Source organism: Micromesistius poutassou (genome assembly GCF_964030765.1).
Source record: "Micromesistius poutassou genome assembly, chromosome: 9".
NCBI lineage: Eukaryota > Metazoa > Chordata > Actinopteri > Gadiformes > Gadidae > Micromesistius > Micromesistius poutassou.
The window spans coordinates 1,200,574-1,217,265 of record NC_140279.1 but is presented as its reverse complement, the minus strand read 5'-3'; the positions used below and the strand labels follow the sequence as shown (position 1 = coordinate 1,217,265).

The following is a 16,692-nucleotide window of genomic DNA, read 5'->3' as shown; positions in this document are numbered from 1 at the left end:
TGCCACTCCTCCACACCCCCCCCCCTCCTCCATCCCATCCCTCCATCTCTATTCTTAGGCTTCATTATTGATTCAGTCGAGTTAGTGCAGCTATTGAATGTATACAAAGGGTGATGGTGCATTGTTTAGTGGAATTGTAGCAAAACGGATTGGGTCAGTTGACTTTGAACTGTGGTTTGTATAAGTACAGCAATATTCTTTTATTTTCCCCAAAATTATATCATCTAATCAGCTGGAGTATGTTATAAACGATATATATTATCAATCTCCAGATACATTTTTGAATCGTTTTTGGATATTGAGAGCACAATTCTAAACATCTAATCTAAACATTCAGATACATTTCTTATGAAGGCTAATGAGGCTTCAATAATGTTCAACATTTATATTGTCTCATTTATGGCACACCCATTTTCACTCAAACACAAACGGTTTCTGGGTTGTCATAATTAAATAATAAGTAAATAATAATAACACTTTCGATACACATGCCTACATAAAAAGTAAGAAAGAAATCCCATTTGGTCAAATCATGAACAACTTTTGGATCTTCTTACTGTATCTTATATTATCAATGAGCACTACAATTTCTATAAAATTCCTCCTGTGAATATATTAAGAAAAGATACGTTTCTCCGAATATTTGAATGTAAAGTCCCTATATGTGGATGTTTGGAATGGAGGCGGACGGTTGTGTCGCTGTAACGAACCAATGGCGTGGCAGAGGAGGCGGGCTCTGGAACTGGGCTGCAGTCCAGCTGTTGCTGCTGCTGCTGCCGCGCGCTCGTTTGGAGAGAGGAGCGCTCCGACCCCTCGCGCGCATCAGGTGAACATTTCCTCATCTTTCACTAACGGGTCCAATTAAAAAGACGAGACCCGGTAGGGAGAAAACCAAACGTTGGAAAAGAGAATTCCTCGTCCTTTTCGTATGACAATAAAGTCAAACGAAGAGTTGATAATAAAAAGACCAGAGGTTCCACGTCAAATTACAGGTGAGATCCATTTTTTTGTGTTTATTACACGCACCTATTACAGCTTATTGTGTTATAATCAAGTCAAGTCAAGGTTGTTCACTTTATGTGTTCCGTGGTGTTAACATGCAAGTGCTATTGAAAGTAACACATCATTGAAGTTAATTTAGCCAAGGATGCTTGGTAACTTGGGGACAGATTGGCTATTCTTAGCGAAACTATTTTGAATGACGTCAGCAATTTATTAATTATCTGCAAATATCTCAAAGCAGTGTATTTTTAACATTTAATTTATTGTGCCAAATACGCACCCAAGTCAACAATATTGCCTATTTTGGCTCAGACACACCAAGTGTAGCAGAATGGGAACCGGACACTAACATGAAATGCTTTAAGATAGTCTGCTCTTCTCACAGAAGCAATCATTTTACTTTAATGTCATTATGTATGCATAAATGTCTCACTAGTTTGTATTTTTATATCAAGTTTAAAACAAAGTGGCCGAAAAAGGCAGACAGACAGACAGACAGACAGACAGACAGGCAGGCAGGCAGGCAGACAGACAGACAGACAGACAGACAGACAGACAGACAGACAGACAGACAGACATGCCGTGGTGGATCATCTTACTTTGAAATAGAGTCAGTAACTGAATACATAAACACAAACATACAGGGCATCTAGATAACGCAGACATGAAATAAGCGAATGGGACCATTGACAGGAATGTAAGTTCAAATGATTCACGCTTGCCAACTTGCTTGGCTGAGTGCCACGTCGATAACATGTACATTACCAGATCATCAAGCAGCTATTAACAAAACAGATTTATGACTATAGTCTTGATGACAAATGCACACAGGAGACAATGGCTCTGATGCAGGGAAATGCAGGATTTATTCTGGGAAACGTCAGTATATTGTCCTTTGACGCTTGAATAAAACCTACTTTTTATAGAATGATCAGGTGTTCCACTCGTGTCTATGTTGCGGCGCTGGCTCCATGACAAATATGAGGGCAATTCAATTATCCCCTGTTAAAATTAGAGAAATATCCACACACCATTGCTCTTCAAAGTCTCAGCAATACATGAACTGTCTGACCTCGAGGATGAGAGAGAGACACAGAGACACAGAGAGAGAGTGGCAAAGAGAGAGAGAGAGAGAGACTGACAGAGAGACACAGAGAGAGAGTGGCAAAGAGAGAGAGAGAGAGAGACTGACAGAGAGACACAGAGAGAGAGAGTCTCACATATTCATCCTCCTGAATTTAAATGGTCGAAGATTGTTAAGGTGGGTGAGAAAAACAGTTTTATATTATAGTAACGTATTATAATATTTTTGGCTATTTTACTTATAAAAATAGCCAAATATTTAATAGTAATATGGTCTAGTGTTATATTGTACGTGTTTCTTGTACCGTCCTCCTATTTTAAAAACAGGAAACTAAAATGTTGATGTGTACATGTTCAAATCTTTGTGTGATTGAGAGTATGACGTAGTTCATGCAAATATGATTATGTTCCATCTCTGGAGCTCTTGGTTGTATCTCTGCAGCGACTGAAGGTGAGGAGTCACTAAACGGTCAGGTGACACCAGTCCCCAGAGGTCTGACACTATCTAACTGCTTCATCGTTGCTACAAACTCATACTTATCCAGACTCTTATTTTTTATTTGATTTGATGGACTTTTATCCATATACATATATATATATACAAGACACAAGGAACATAATGATCTAACAAAGGAAATACTACATCGATTGACGCGCGATTTACAAAAACACATTTTCGTACCCTGTTACAAATATAACGCAATCACGATCAAACGATCTGTCAATGCGGACAAAAAGCTATTTTAAAGGGGCTCCTATTGACAGGCCACACGTCATCCATCAGATCAGTGTTCCCAATGGAGAACATCAACATTAAACCCGCGTCAGGGCGTATCAAACCCGCAGCATCGCAGCGGACGGCGTCGCGTCGTGTCTCCACACGTCAGCCATGGCAGAACTGTAGCAGTCGCTAAACACCTCTGTGGCTTCTCACTAGCTGCGACGCCGTCCATAACGATCCGATGTGTTTGTGTGGCAGCGAGCGCTCGGTGTGTTGTCCCAGGGCCGTCCCCCGGTGGATACAGGGAAAGATCCGGTTCCTCAGGGATCGCAGGGCGAGTGGGGGGATCTCTGACTTAAGTGGCCACGCTACTGTTTGTGTGTGTTTTGGTTTTTCCACCGTCTAGCCTCTGGGAAGGGACCTGGTGGCGGCTGGGGAGGTATTACCCTATAGAAGCAGCAGGCCCGGCGGGAGAGGTGTGTGAATGTGTGCAACGATTGCACTATTACAGGAAGTGCGGGCCATGATTCCACCGTCGACGCCGGTCGTGATCCCGGCATGCGGGGAGACTCGCCGCGTGATAGAGGGGAGAGAAGGGGGTCGGCTTGGTCTACAAACGATGATGGTGTCAGGGTGACATGAGGTCAGGTCCCCTGATATTCTCTGTTCACGGATCTCACACGGCAGTGGACGCGGGGACACAGCATTATATCCTGTATGAACTCAAGCAGTCATGTTTCTCTGCTACTTCTTTGTGTTAAGACGGTACGCAAGAACCTTGCGTAAAGAGTATTGACGCAAGCCGATAGGTTGGCAGTGCAGCTCTATCTGACCTGGTATCCGGACACTGGCTGGTTGGGTGATGGCGATGCTAGTGTCGTCTGTGTGGGAAAGGAACTCTGTTACAAGCATAAAGATCTCTCAGTACTCGTGTTCTCCTTTTTATTTTTGTTTTTATTTTGCGCATATCTCCCAGTTCCATCTCCTCAACACAAACACTCAGTGATGTGTGTGATGTGTAGCGTGTAATACAGAATGTGTGTTTTCTCACCTCCGTCAGCGAGCAATGGCACCGTTACAAGGAACAGACGGGGGAAATTGTTCCAGCTATGCCTCCTCCTTCAATTAGAAAGAAATGTAAAGATTATTAATACGACAATGATCAATCATCTATCAGTATAGTAATATTTTATATCATATTTTTACATATAATAATTAATAATAATACTACTACTGCTACTTACAATACTTGTAATAACGAAAAGTATCCACAGATACACTGTGATTACCTAATTATACTATACTACTTCTACTACGACTACTTATTCGTAGTAGTACTTATAATAACAATCCTAACAATAATCATAATCAAATTCCTAATGATCATAATAACCATAACAACGATGCTTGACTTCATTCGCGTATGAGTGCGCCTGTGGATGTTAACAGAGTCAATACTTTCCTTGTACCATACGTATGAGGGGGGCCCAGCATGGGGGAATATCAGTACTTTATAAGGTAAAACCAGAGTCTATGTGGGGGGGGGGGGGGGGGGGTCCTGTAGAGAGGGCCCAGATGTCTGTGTGGCGAGTGTGGGCCGGGGGTGGCCAGGCACTCTAGGGGTCATGGGAAGACGGGCGCGACATCCTCTCCTCTGCCACCATGAGTAGGTCAGGGAACTAAATATAGACCCGGGTCGCTGCTGTTGTCCGTAGAAGAGGGGAAAACCACAGAAAAACTCTCTCTCCGTCTCGAATACCATGCGCACAGTTTGGTCAGACCCCCGACTTGACTTATAGCATTCAGACCGCCCCGGGAATGTGGAGGAATCAAGGAAGGGCGCAGAAAAGAAACGGTTCATAAATTGCCCGCCGCTGATTTCTTGTCAAGGTTCTCGCAGTGATGCAGAGAGATTTGTACTTCACTTCATGTCATGGAGTACAAGAACTGATGCATTAGCATCCCCACCTCCGTGGAAGGGTGGTTCTCCGCAGGCCCGGCCGCTGAACGCTATCTCTGTGGCGTTACGCGCTCTCCTCGTTCCTTTATTGTGTCAAACGTTCCGTTAATCACTGATATGTGAAACGACTCGCAATGGCAGCAAATAAGTGAGGCTCTGCTATACAGACATGACCCCACCACTACCCCTTACCCACACATCTGTTCCTCTGACCTGGTTGAAACATGGGAGAGGAGTGGGTGGTTAGCGTAAACTTTCAACCGTTCCCGTCGTCTTTCAGAAACAAAAACATTTTTTTCGTCCACTGCACTATCAGTTCATATTTTTTTTCTTCAACATGGCTGCTTCTACCTTTAAAAGGAGCTACTGTGTGTATTTTTAGCCCCCCCCCCCCCCCACTCTCCGAGTCCCCAGAGGGCCCGGGTGGGGCGGCGGCGGTGCTGGCCTTGGGGTAACCCAGACGGCGGGGGTGGAGGTGGTGGCGGGTGGTGCTAGGGGTCCATAGCGTTAGGCTGTGAGGACTGCTGGCCAGGCGGGGGCCAAACTAACTTTAGACCCCGCTGCTCCAGGGGGTTAAAAATAAAGCCCAGCCCAGAGGGAGAGGCCCAGACTGAAGTGACCAAGCGAAGAATGCACTGATTTTGAAATTTTGCTTCGCACATTTGTGTACGTTTTTTTTTTGACATGATGCCTGATTGAAGATCATCAGTGCTGTGTTGGTAATGGCTATAAATGAAGTAATGTTTGAATGTTTAAACACTGTGAGCGATCTTCATTAAATTTTGTAGCTAAAATGATGAAATAAGTTACTGATATTAAACATATGTATAATTACGTTAACCCAAATAGGCCCAAAGGGGAAGAGCTTTAATTCCAGGATTTTGTAACAGTTTTCATTTGACTGAATGTTCAATGCAGTAGAACATATTTGCATAGCTAAATATAATAATGTCTATCAACTTCCTTTAATATTGTTGTACCTCTTTTACAGTCTTTATAGTTTTAAAAGCTTGACAAGATGGGGCGAAAGAAAATTCAAATTTCCCGCATTCTGGACCAGAGAAATAGACAGGTAGGCACAAATGACGCAACAGTTACACTTTACATTTGAGTTCAACATAGCATTAAGTGTGATATTTTATATGAATACGCCTAGTGTCTTTCATGATTGGGTTTATTAATTACCTTACCCGATTAACATTATGGCCGTAGTTACCATGCAGATCACTTTTTTTTTCGCATCTCACCACATTGATTGCTTTTTATGGACAGCTCCATCTATATATAAACACATATATATATATATATATTATTACATCTGTTAATAGTGTTGGGGGATGTGTCTCAGAAATACATTTTGCATCATGTTGTTACTACAACTATAACTAATAGTTAATAAAAAGAGATGCATAGTTAACAGGAAACATTTATTGGACAAATATTTTTATTATGTTTTTCTAACTTTAATCGGTGGTGTGAAAAAAAAATTGGATGCAAAAAAAAGTAAAAAGAAAGATATATACAACGAAACCCAGCATATAATGACATCATACCACAGTCACCATCAGCGTTCATTACGAGCGAGGTCATCACGAGACAGACGCCTCCCTCCGCCCCCCCGCAGGTGACCTTCACCAAGCGCAAGTTCGGCCTGATGAAGAAGGCGTACGAGCTGAGCGTGCTGTGTGACTGCGAGATCGCCCTCATCATCTTCAACAGCACCAACCGCCTCTTCCAGTACGCCAGCACCGACATGGACAAGGTGCTGCTGAAGTACACAGAGTACAGCGAGCCCCACGAGAGCCGCACCAACACGGACATCCTGGAGGTAAAACCCCGCCCTCCGGTACAGTACGACCGCCTCTGTGTGAATAAAGGCGTGGTGGTGGCTGCTAACCATCTCAGCGCGGGCTGGGCCCCTGACCCTAATGCCATCCATGCCGTAGTGGAGCTGCACAGAATCCCCATGTTGTGGTTGATAACCTCCCGCTGACCTTTAGGATGAGGCTCCTATCTGGCGCGACTTGCAGTGAATTGGAAGCCGTGTCGTGGATCAGGGCCTTTAATGGACGTGGCTGTCGAAGGCAGCCACGGATATGAACCCCCGTTAGCCGCTAACCAGCCTTCAGCCGGGGCCCAGTGTCGCTTGACCCCCCCGGCCTCCGGAGGCCATTTAGGCCTCCATAAATAAGCCGGAATACTGACAGAACTTGAATTGACAAATGAACACACATCACTGAATCAAGTGGTGATGTGACATGTGTTGTACAGTAAGGACGTTAACCCCTTCCCCCGTACACAACACAGATAGCTGGGATAAGACGCTTACACAATGCTAAAGTACTATAACCAAGTACGACAATAATACAACGCGCGCGTACATTAAGTGCCAGGAAGTACAACAAAACAATAAGTAGTATAGGGGGTGGGAAGAGGGAGGCTAGGCGGAGTCGAGGTGAACTCTGAACAAATCGATCCCATTGACCTTAGCGTCGGGGTAGCACCCAAGCGCTACCCCCCCCCCCGGCCCCCCCCGTGTGCTTGCGTAGCGACGTGTCCGTGAGCGTGAGCCGTTCTGTTGACGCCCCCCCCCCCCCCCCCCCCCCGCAGACGCTGCGTCGGAAAGGCCTGGGTCTGGAGGCGGCGGAGCTGGACAGCGAGGAGAGCGTGCAGGCGGGGGCCGGCGCGGAGAAATACCCCCTGAGCGAGGGCATGGACCTGTCTGTGTCACGCCAGCGCTACTTTGTGAGTCAAAACTTTGTACTTCTGCAAAAAAAAAAAAAAAAAAAAAAGTGCCACATACACACACACTCACGCACATACGCACACACTATTCGTGAGCGCACGTGCACCCCGGATGCACGCACAAACAGACACACACACGCGCACACACACACTTTTGAACGCCACAAATGGGAAGAAGGTTTTATTACCTATAAATAATGAATGAATATTTTTCGATCTGTACCGGTCATCTCAATCTGAATAGCTCCTTAACAGAGCCGCCGTATTTTGAACCCTACTGAAGAAAGGTGACAGTAGGCTGATTGGTTCGCTTGGTCTCTCCAGTCCCCCTCCCTGCTCACCCAGGAGACCCAGTTCCTGCTGTCGGGAGGCTGTGAGAACGGCTTCTCCAACGCCTCCGGCATGGGCCTGTCCCACAGACCCCCCGACTTCAAGCCCCTGGGCTCCAGGCCCGCCTCCGCCAGCCCCGTCGGCCCCCACCCACACAGCCCCTTCATGGCCCCCCACCCAGGTGAGGACCGGCAGCGAGGACCCCCCCCCCCACCGCCAGGAGGGGCCGTCCTATATACAGAGTCATTGGTAATCTGAACAACTAAAGATTAGATGAAAAATGATTGCATGCGGCGCATGATTGTATGAGTCTCTATGACATTTACTGCTAATGCATTACAAAAAAAATCAGATTCCCAAATGACACAACTTAAAAAATTTGGAAACTAAGATTTGGGGCAATCGAAATTTAAGGTCAATGAGAAATAGAGAAACAAATATCTGCGTGTGCTGATAAGCAAGCTGTTAACTCACAGGAACTCTGTGTGTGTGTGTGTGTGTGGCTGTGTGTGTGTGTGTGGCTGTGTGTGTTTGTGTGCGTGTGCGTGTGCGTGTGTGTGTGTGTGTGTGTGTGTGTGTGTGCGTGTGTGTGTGTGTGTGTGTGTGTGTGTGTATGTGTATGTGCAGTGTATGTGTATGCATGTACGCTCGCACGTGCATGTGCGTTTGTGTGTCTGTGTCTGTCTGTGTGTGTCTGTGTGTGTCTGAGTGTGTCTGTGTGTATCTGTTGGGTTTTTTGGGCTTGGGGTTTTGTGAAACCTACTCAGCAATCAGTTCTGTGGTTTTTTTGCGCAGAACTGTATAGCACCTGCTACTGTGCCTCTCCCCACTGCATTACTATAAGTAGACGTGTGGTGTGTTCTGATGCTGAGGTCATTTAGACTCAGAGCAGCCAGAGATAAGAAACAGCGCCGTCTTCTCTATGGCGTCTTTATGATCGCATTTTTGCTTTGTACTCTCTGTGTGCTCAATCCCAGGCTCATTTCTTCAGCTCTCCAATTCTAATTTAAAGGAATATTGCTATAACTACAATACTAATATCGCACTAACAAACGAAACGCCAGCTGTCCAACAGAGACGAGATCCGACGGTCAGCCCAAAAGGAGAAGTCGTGTTTCGCTGCAGATGGAGGGAGAGACGGGAGGGTGGTGTGTGTGTGTGTGTGTGTGTGTGTGTGTGTGTGTGTGTGTGTGTGTGTCTGTGTGTGTGCGCATGCGTGCATGTGTGTGTGTGTGTGTGTGCGTGCATGTGTGCGTGCGTGTGTGCGCGTGCGTGCGTGTGCAGAAAGAGAAGGGAAACAAACGTCTTGGTAACCACAGGCTCGTCTCTCACTTCCTGCCCCCCCCCCGCCCCCCCCCCTCCTCTCGTCTGTATAGGCGGGGGCTACTCCCATGTGTTCTCCCATGGCAACCTGCAGGCCAGGCCCCGGGAGGCCAAGACCCCCCCGCCCCAGGTGCACCTGGGGGAGGGTGCTCGCGGTGACGGAGGCGGTGGCGGTGGCGGCGGCAGCGGCGGCGGCGTGGGGAACATGGGTGTGGCACGCACAAACCTCTGCTCGCCGGTGAGACCCTCGCTCCTTTCTGTGGCGCGGCGACAGCTGCCAAAATAAAACAAAAAACAGCTAAGGATTCATGCGTCTAAAGACAGACGGGACTATTTATACCGTTGAGTTGTTGTCCAAAGAGAATCTGGATAGAGTTCTTTCAGATCCATCGTCTCGTTGGTCGCTAAGGAACGTAGGTGGGGCTTTGGGTTCGTCGTACTCGAGGATAGCCTAGAAGTAGGCTGCAGGCACTGGGGGAATCGAACCCAGGACCTCTTTGGAGGTGTCTGGAACACATCCAACACATACAGCACTACACTATCCAGGCCCCAGGATGGTGCTTATGGTTAAAACCTTCAAAAGTACAACAAAAAGTAGCTGTGTGCACGTGCCATCTTCTGGCCAGGTGCAGGACAAATAAAGTAGTATAGAGTGAAAGAAAGTGCTGCGGACATTACATTTCTTTCACTCTAAAATGTTCAAAAAACACACCCCCCGTAGCCACATCATATGTTATGTCACCTCCACCAGGGCAACACGCAGCTCTACTACCCCTCCTCCCTGACTGAGTTCGTCTGTCTCCTCCTCTTCTTCCTCCTGCGCATCCCGCCTTGTTTACTTTGCATTTGCAGCTCGAGCGCGGCTCTCGTTTTGCCCGACTGCCATAATACCATTTGCACAGCTCTATTATAAATAACTCCACCATCGATTCTACCTCCTCCTCAACCAATATATTTTGTGCTGCATTTATTGTATTCTCAGTCTCAGCGTCTATTATATGCCCCCGCCCCCTTTGTGAAGCCGTGGCCCTCCTCCTGTCTACATATGTGCCTGCACATTTCTTTCATTAATATCATTTATTCGAATTTAATCCTTGAATTGTTGTTGTTGTTCTTCTTCTTCTCCTCCTCCAATTTCTTTCAGAGAGGCTTTTTGTACCAGGGCTTGCACGCCGGCAACTCCATGGTGTCCATGGGCAAGGCAGGGCTGCTGGGCCACAGCCTGGGTGCATACGGCCTCCCCTCCCCCGGAGCCTCCACCATGCAGACCGGTACGTCCGCTGCATGACGTCGCCTCTCAGCTCCAGAGAGTCCGGTCTAAATCTTCAAATCGGGCCGGGGGCTTTACAACAGGCTGTATTGTAGCACTGATGTCGTCTTTAAGCAGTGAGTGCTTGCTCGCGGCGCAGCACTGATCTTTACGCCCTGTACCTTGTGCACCCCCAAGAGTACAGCCCCAGCGTCTTCCCCCACCCCGCGAGTCTGCAGCGAGGGACCATGCACGGCTGGCAGAGCATGCAGCAGGCCCTGCAGGAGCCCACAGGGCTCCACATCAGCCCAGGGTAAGAGCTCGGATACCCCGGGGAAGAGACGTAGAACACATGCAGAAAACATGCAGAAAACGTGCAGAAAACGTGTAGAAAACATGTAGAAAACATGTAGAAAACAGGTAGAAAACATGTAGAAAACATGTAGAAATCATGCAGAAAACATGTAGAAAACATGTAGAAAATATGTAGAAATCATGTAGAAAACATGTAGAAAACATGTAGAAAACATGTAGAAAATATGTAGAAATCATGTAGAAAACATGTAGAAAACATGTAGAAATCATCTAGAAAACATCTAGAAAACATGTAGAAAACATGTAGAAAACATGCAGAAAACATGAAGAAAACATCTAGAAAACGTCTAGAAAACATCCAGAAAAGATGTAGAAATCATATGTTAATATGCATCTGCATGCCCCTGGGGAATCCTCTGTATCCCTCTGTGGGCTGCAGGTATCGTGTGACATTATGGATAGCTATCATTGTGCTCTGACGGTGCTCCCGTCTTGCTGGGCTGGTGGAGCATGGCGTCAACACTGCCAGTGTTGTGGGTTTGGTGCACACTCCCAGGGTATTGCTTTGGAAGCAAGCGACCACCAGATGGCCTCTTGAGGCATAGATACTAGGAGACCTATAGGGGGCGATATATACATCAGGCTGACATAGGAATCAGAGTGCATGAAGCAGAACCAGTGATCAAGTCCACTTTCTATAGAAACGAGACGCTCGCACCAAAACCGTCCCGTTAACCAACATCCCACTTTTCTTCGGCTCGTTTCCCAGACTCTCGGACGGAGGCTGCTACTTCCCCTCGCAGACCCCCGTCCAGACCTCCCCGCCACAGCTCTCCCTGAACCTCAGCATCAAGTCGGAGCGGACCTCCCCGGAGCACAACAGCTCCTCCTCCCCCTCCGCCTCCCCGGCCCTTCAGCACCACTTTGGGCAGCCGTCCCCGGCGGGCGGCTCCGCCTGCCACAGCCCGCCGGAGGCCTACGCGGCGGCCGGCGACGGGAAGGAATTTCCCAGAGGTGGATACCCAGTGGTCGGCCGGCAACCGGGAGACGAGGGGAAAGAAATGCAGTTTCCCAGGCAATTAGTGAGCACGGACGGGTGGCCGAGATAGCGGCAGCCGTAGAAACGGCAGCGCCATCACACACCGGCCCCAGGTCTGAAGCACGCGCACACGCACACACACACACACACACACACACACACACACACACACACACACACACACACACACGCACATGCACATGCACATGCACATACACACAGACATACACACACAAGCACATGCACATACACACAGACAAACACACACGTGCATGCACCCACACGCACACACACACGCGTATGCGCATGCAGGCACACATGCGCGCGCTGCACACACGCACACGTCACACGCACACACGCACACACACACACACACACACACACACACACACACACACACACACACACACACACACACACACACACACACACACGCACACACGCACACAGGGAATATAGATCCCATGGTTAAGAGTGTCTCTGTGTGCTCTGATGTAGAGCAGGTCTCTGCTGGTTCATAAACAACTTTAAGTGCATCTCTGATTAATCCTGAGGTGATGCATGGAAGCAAGTGTTTTTGTTTGGTTTGGCTTCGGGTTTTATGAGTCAAAATTCATTGTATTTTATTTTATATACAACTTATATTGCGAGCACCACAGGAACAGTAAAGCCGACCCCGGGGGATGTTTTGGTTTATGTGTTGAGATCAAATAAAAAGAACAAGGAGAAACCTTTTTTATGCTGAGGCTATTCAAACACTGATTCAAAACAATGCGTGGAAACGACTGGGAGCTAAAGTGGAAACCAGAATGAGGTAAATGATCCCTGAATCCTGGTCATATAGTTTGATGAGTCTCATCTATAGTTTACACGCCTTCCGTTATTTTTACTTCAAACAAATAACTATAATGGTAGATAGCGTCGACATGATTACAGTTTGTATTTGGAGAGTTAAGATAAAAGTGCCTTTATTAAGCTAAATCAGACCTTTTTGTTTATGTCATCAGAATGTTTTTTATTTTTTATTTCTCCCTTTCAATGTTTGATTCAACCAAAGCATTGATAATACATATCTGGTGTCAAGTATATTGATTTGTATATGTTGTGTTCAATTTGATACAATGAATGTATTTGACATACCAATGTTTGCCCTTTTATTGATTTTGCCCAGCCCCTTAATGATATATGATCATTTTTAACTAGCTACAGCTTTAATTGTCTTTTATCTCAATATATGCTATGCTAGAGGTGTGTGTCTTTTTGTTTTGGGTGAAAAAAATATATCTTTCGTTTTTGGTTTTATAATGAACAGATCTGATCATATGATATGGTGCATTAAGATATGCACTAGTTTGGTCAATTGGAGAACTGAATTTGCCCAATGAGTTTGTATGTAACTGTGTGCGCCTGTGATGATTATTTTTTTCAGCTTGATTTTACCAAGAGAGCCTTTTGAGATGAATTCTGATTATTCTAATACAATTTAATTTACGTGCGTTGCCCACACGGGGGCGTCCTAGTTTATGTTTTGCTTGCTGAAAAGAGAAATCGGGAACAGAAAAAATGGCCGTGATCGTGTGTGCAGTTCTGCCTTGACAGAAGGACCCAGAAAATACATTTCAACCAGATACTATTAAGAAGAACATTTTTATTTGATTGTATGGATATATTTCTGCATGAACAACTATGTTTAACTCGGATTCTGGTGTGTAGAGAGCTGAAACCTCGACAAGTCGAACTTGAACCTAAAAAGGATTTGCAATCCTTGAAAAGGATTTTGAAGTGTAATTATGTTGTGCCTTCTTTAAAATAAACGCTGTTTTATTCGTACACTTGTTTTGGCTGACGTTTGTGATTCTGTGTTCTTCTTTATCAATACGTTAGACTGCTAAAATGCCTACCTACTGTTTGGATCTGTTTTGAACACAGGGACGAACACAGACACTTAAAAATCGTGGGTCTCTCTTCAAAAATACTCAAAGGACTTATTTCATATCATCATCATTCCACTTTCTTACAAACTATATTGTGTCTTCCGTCACAGTTTGGTGTCTCACCGGTGGATAATTTTACTGGAAACGTTCCACCATTCTGTTCCGGCTCTGTTACATGTTGACAAACCCAAGAGGGATTCTGTGAAAGTGGAACCAGGACTCCCACACAGCAGCGCCCAGCCAGGGGCCCTCAGACAGGGGACCCTCAGCCGTAAATGTAGAGGAGGTCCCACAGGGGTCACGTCTGGTCTGGTCCCCTGGGGGCTAGAGGTCCAGTCTAGGAGGCCATGTCTGGGCTCCACATCACACACACACACACACACACACACACACACACACACACACACACACACACACACACACACACACACACACACAGTTTCTCTCTCTCTCTCTCTCTTTACTCCCTCTTTACTCCCTCTTCGCTAGCTCTCTTTTTCACTCTCTCCCGCTCCCTCTTTACTCCCCCTCTCACTCTCTCTCTCTACTCCCTCTTTCTCTCTCTCTCTCTCCCTCTCTCTCTCTCTCTCTCTCTACTCTCTCTGTCTCCCGCTCACACGTCCCCATAGAGACTGCATGGTGGTTATGTTTCCCTTGCCGGCTGCAGACCACAGAGCAGACTGGGCTGGCCTGGGGCCTCCAGTGTGGGTACACATGATTCATGAGATTTAATGGATAGGTCAGCACTGTCAACCTGCACTTCATTAGGCCTGACCGTCGTCTCCCACAACCAGAGAGCCAGTGCTTTAAAACAATACATTCACACACTCCACAAAGCTCCATGTTTTATGGCAGGGTGGTTCACAGACAACTACTGATTTACAGAAAGCCTTTAACAGTTTCATGTCTAAAAAGGGTAAAGTATTAGGTAGAATATTATAGTCATTATAAAGTCATTCAAAGACAAACGTCAGATAAACAATCAATCTGCGACAGAACCACAGATCCATTCTCTCAGTACAAGTATTTTTATTATCTCTGCTGATTTTGCGAGTAGTCTTTTGTGTTTAATTGGCAGCGCATTACGTTTCCTAACTTCCATTCAGCTGTTGTGATATATTCTCCATGTCTTGGGTTAGGTTTGATCCTGGAAGTCAAACAATATCATTGATTGTACATAATGTCAGTTATGTCAGGCAAAGACCCACACCCTGCCTTGTTTAAAAGGTCATCTTCCAACTGCCACATAAAACCAGACTAGAGCCGAAGATACCACGCTCAGGGGTGCAGACCTTGGAAAGATGTTGTTGTTCTGTAATGTTGACTAGCTGCTGATAGATTCAAAGCATTATTATACATCAAAGCCTTGTTAAGGTCTTGTTTAAAACTGCTTTGAAATCAGACAAATAGTTGAATGAAATCTGCGACTACAGATTCTGTAGTCACACTTTTTTGGGGGAGGGTTGTTGGGAACAGAAAGTACAATCCATCACCGCCTTAAACTTGGACCTGCTCCCCGAATGTCTCAGAGAGGCAACGAGAGCAATCATCAGAAGGGGGCACCGACGGCTGCGGGTCTGAGGCCACAGCCCAGAGCGACGGCCAGACACCATTGTCATGCGTGTGTCTTTTGTCCAACGAAGTGGCGGCGATGAGGGAAGAAAGCCCCTTCATCATCATTCATGGTTCCCACACTCCCCCCGCCGGCGGCCACGAACGCGAGAGGAACCCAGGAGACCCGAGACCAGACACCAGCCATGAGATGGGAAAATACTAGTAAACACTTTATTTAAGTCACACGAAAATAAAAACAAAATCATACAAAACGTCACAAATGTGTTTACAGCCAAAAGCGCACACACACACACGCACACACACCATGCACTTAAAAAAACTCTTAAGTTGATGTAAAAGTGTTTATTTTCCCGTCACAGTTTAACATGATTTAACTAACGTTCCGTCTCAGTCAAGAGAAAAATCACACAAACAAATCAAACGGAACACGCAAATGTACCGCAAAATGATATCCAGTAGCATTTGAAAATAACAAAAAGGTTATCTGCGGCACTATAAATATATAAATAAACCATTTCATCCATTTTTAATTCCATTTCAGACGTTGACCGATTTCTAAGAAGTATTTTCTGTTAAGGGAGTGTGTCGCAATACAAATTTTAAATGTAAAACGTGCGCCATTCAAAACGTAAAAAGGTAGCAAAACAACGCGTCGAATAAGCTGAGCGAAGGAGACAAAAACACTGGAGACCTTTCATTCCAAAACGATATGACACTGAGAGGACAGAGGCGCCCTACATCATTTAGAATCCCTGAGATCCCAGGCACTTAAGAAGTCAAAGAGTAAAGCCTTGCGTCGGACAGGCCCACTTGCTTCGTAATACTCTTGTTTTCAGGCAAAAAAAAAAAAAAGATATTGGAGTAGCTTGGATTAATAGGCCAGCCACGTCTACGTTTTCATCGTCAGACTCCCCGTGTGGTCTGCTGGGTGTGACGGCGCAGGCTGTGACCGGATCTGACGGCTGCTTCGTGATTAGTGCGGTACAGCAACACGACCTAAACTAAAAACGCTTTCGAGCACTCATGAAATCGGTTTCATATTGGGACACGGAGTCCCTCAAAAATAGACTTTTAAAATGTACAAAGGATGCAAAGTAGGACATCTTACTTTGCCACCTGCTAAATCTCTACGCAGCATCTAATGGTTAGCAGTGGGCTAACACTGGCATAGGTATATCTCAAAACATAAACCATGCCGTTCCATAGTAGCGGAAACGACCACTTTTCTACGGTTAAACCTCGCTAGAGAAGCCAAGAGGCCGAGGGAAAACCAGAAGCCAGGGGGTCCGGGACATGCCAACGAGGAGGGGGTAGGCTCTCACACGGGCCCCCTCATGATGAGACCCGGTCCTGTCGCCTTCATCTCAACCGTCTGCCACACACACACACACACACACACACACACACACACACACA

At 46.2% G+C, this 16,692-nt stretch overlaps 1 protein-coding gene across 2 annotated transcripts; it reads left to right on the top strand.

The window, feature by feature from the left end:
* Positions 1-810: 810 nt before the first annotated feature.
* Positions 811-13,572, top strand: mef2b (myocyte enhancer factor 2b). Of its 2 annotated transcripts, none has more exons than XM_084473290.1 (9): positions 811-992; positions 5,758-5,838; positions 6,391-6,594; positions 7,377-7,511; positions 7,836-8,022; positions 9,218-9,402; positions 10,309-10,435; positions 10,612-10,726; positions 11,498-13,572. In XM_084473290.1, the coding sequence occupies exons 2-9, from the start codon at positions 5,785-5,787 to the stop codon at positions 11,835-11,837; spliced, it is 1,347 nt and encodes a 448-aa protein (XP_084329416.1). In that variant the 5' UTR covers positions 811-992; positions 5,758-5,784; the 3' UTR covers positions 11,838-13,572. The 2 variants fall into 2 exon arrangements, with proteins under 2 accessions (XP_084329416.1, XP_084329417.1); XM_084473291.1 differs by lacking the exon at positions 811-992 and adding an exon at positions 5,403-5,485.
* Positions 13,573-16,692: the final 3,120 nt, after the last annotated feature.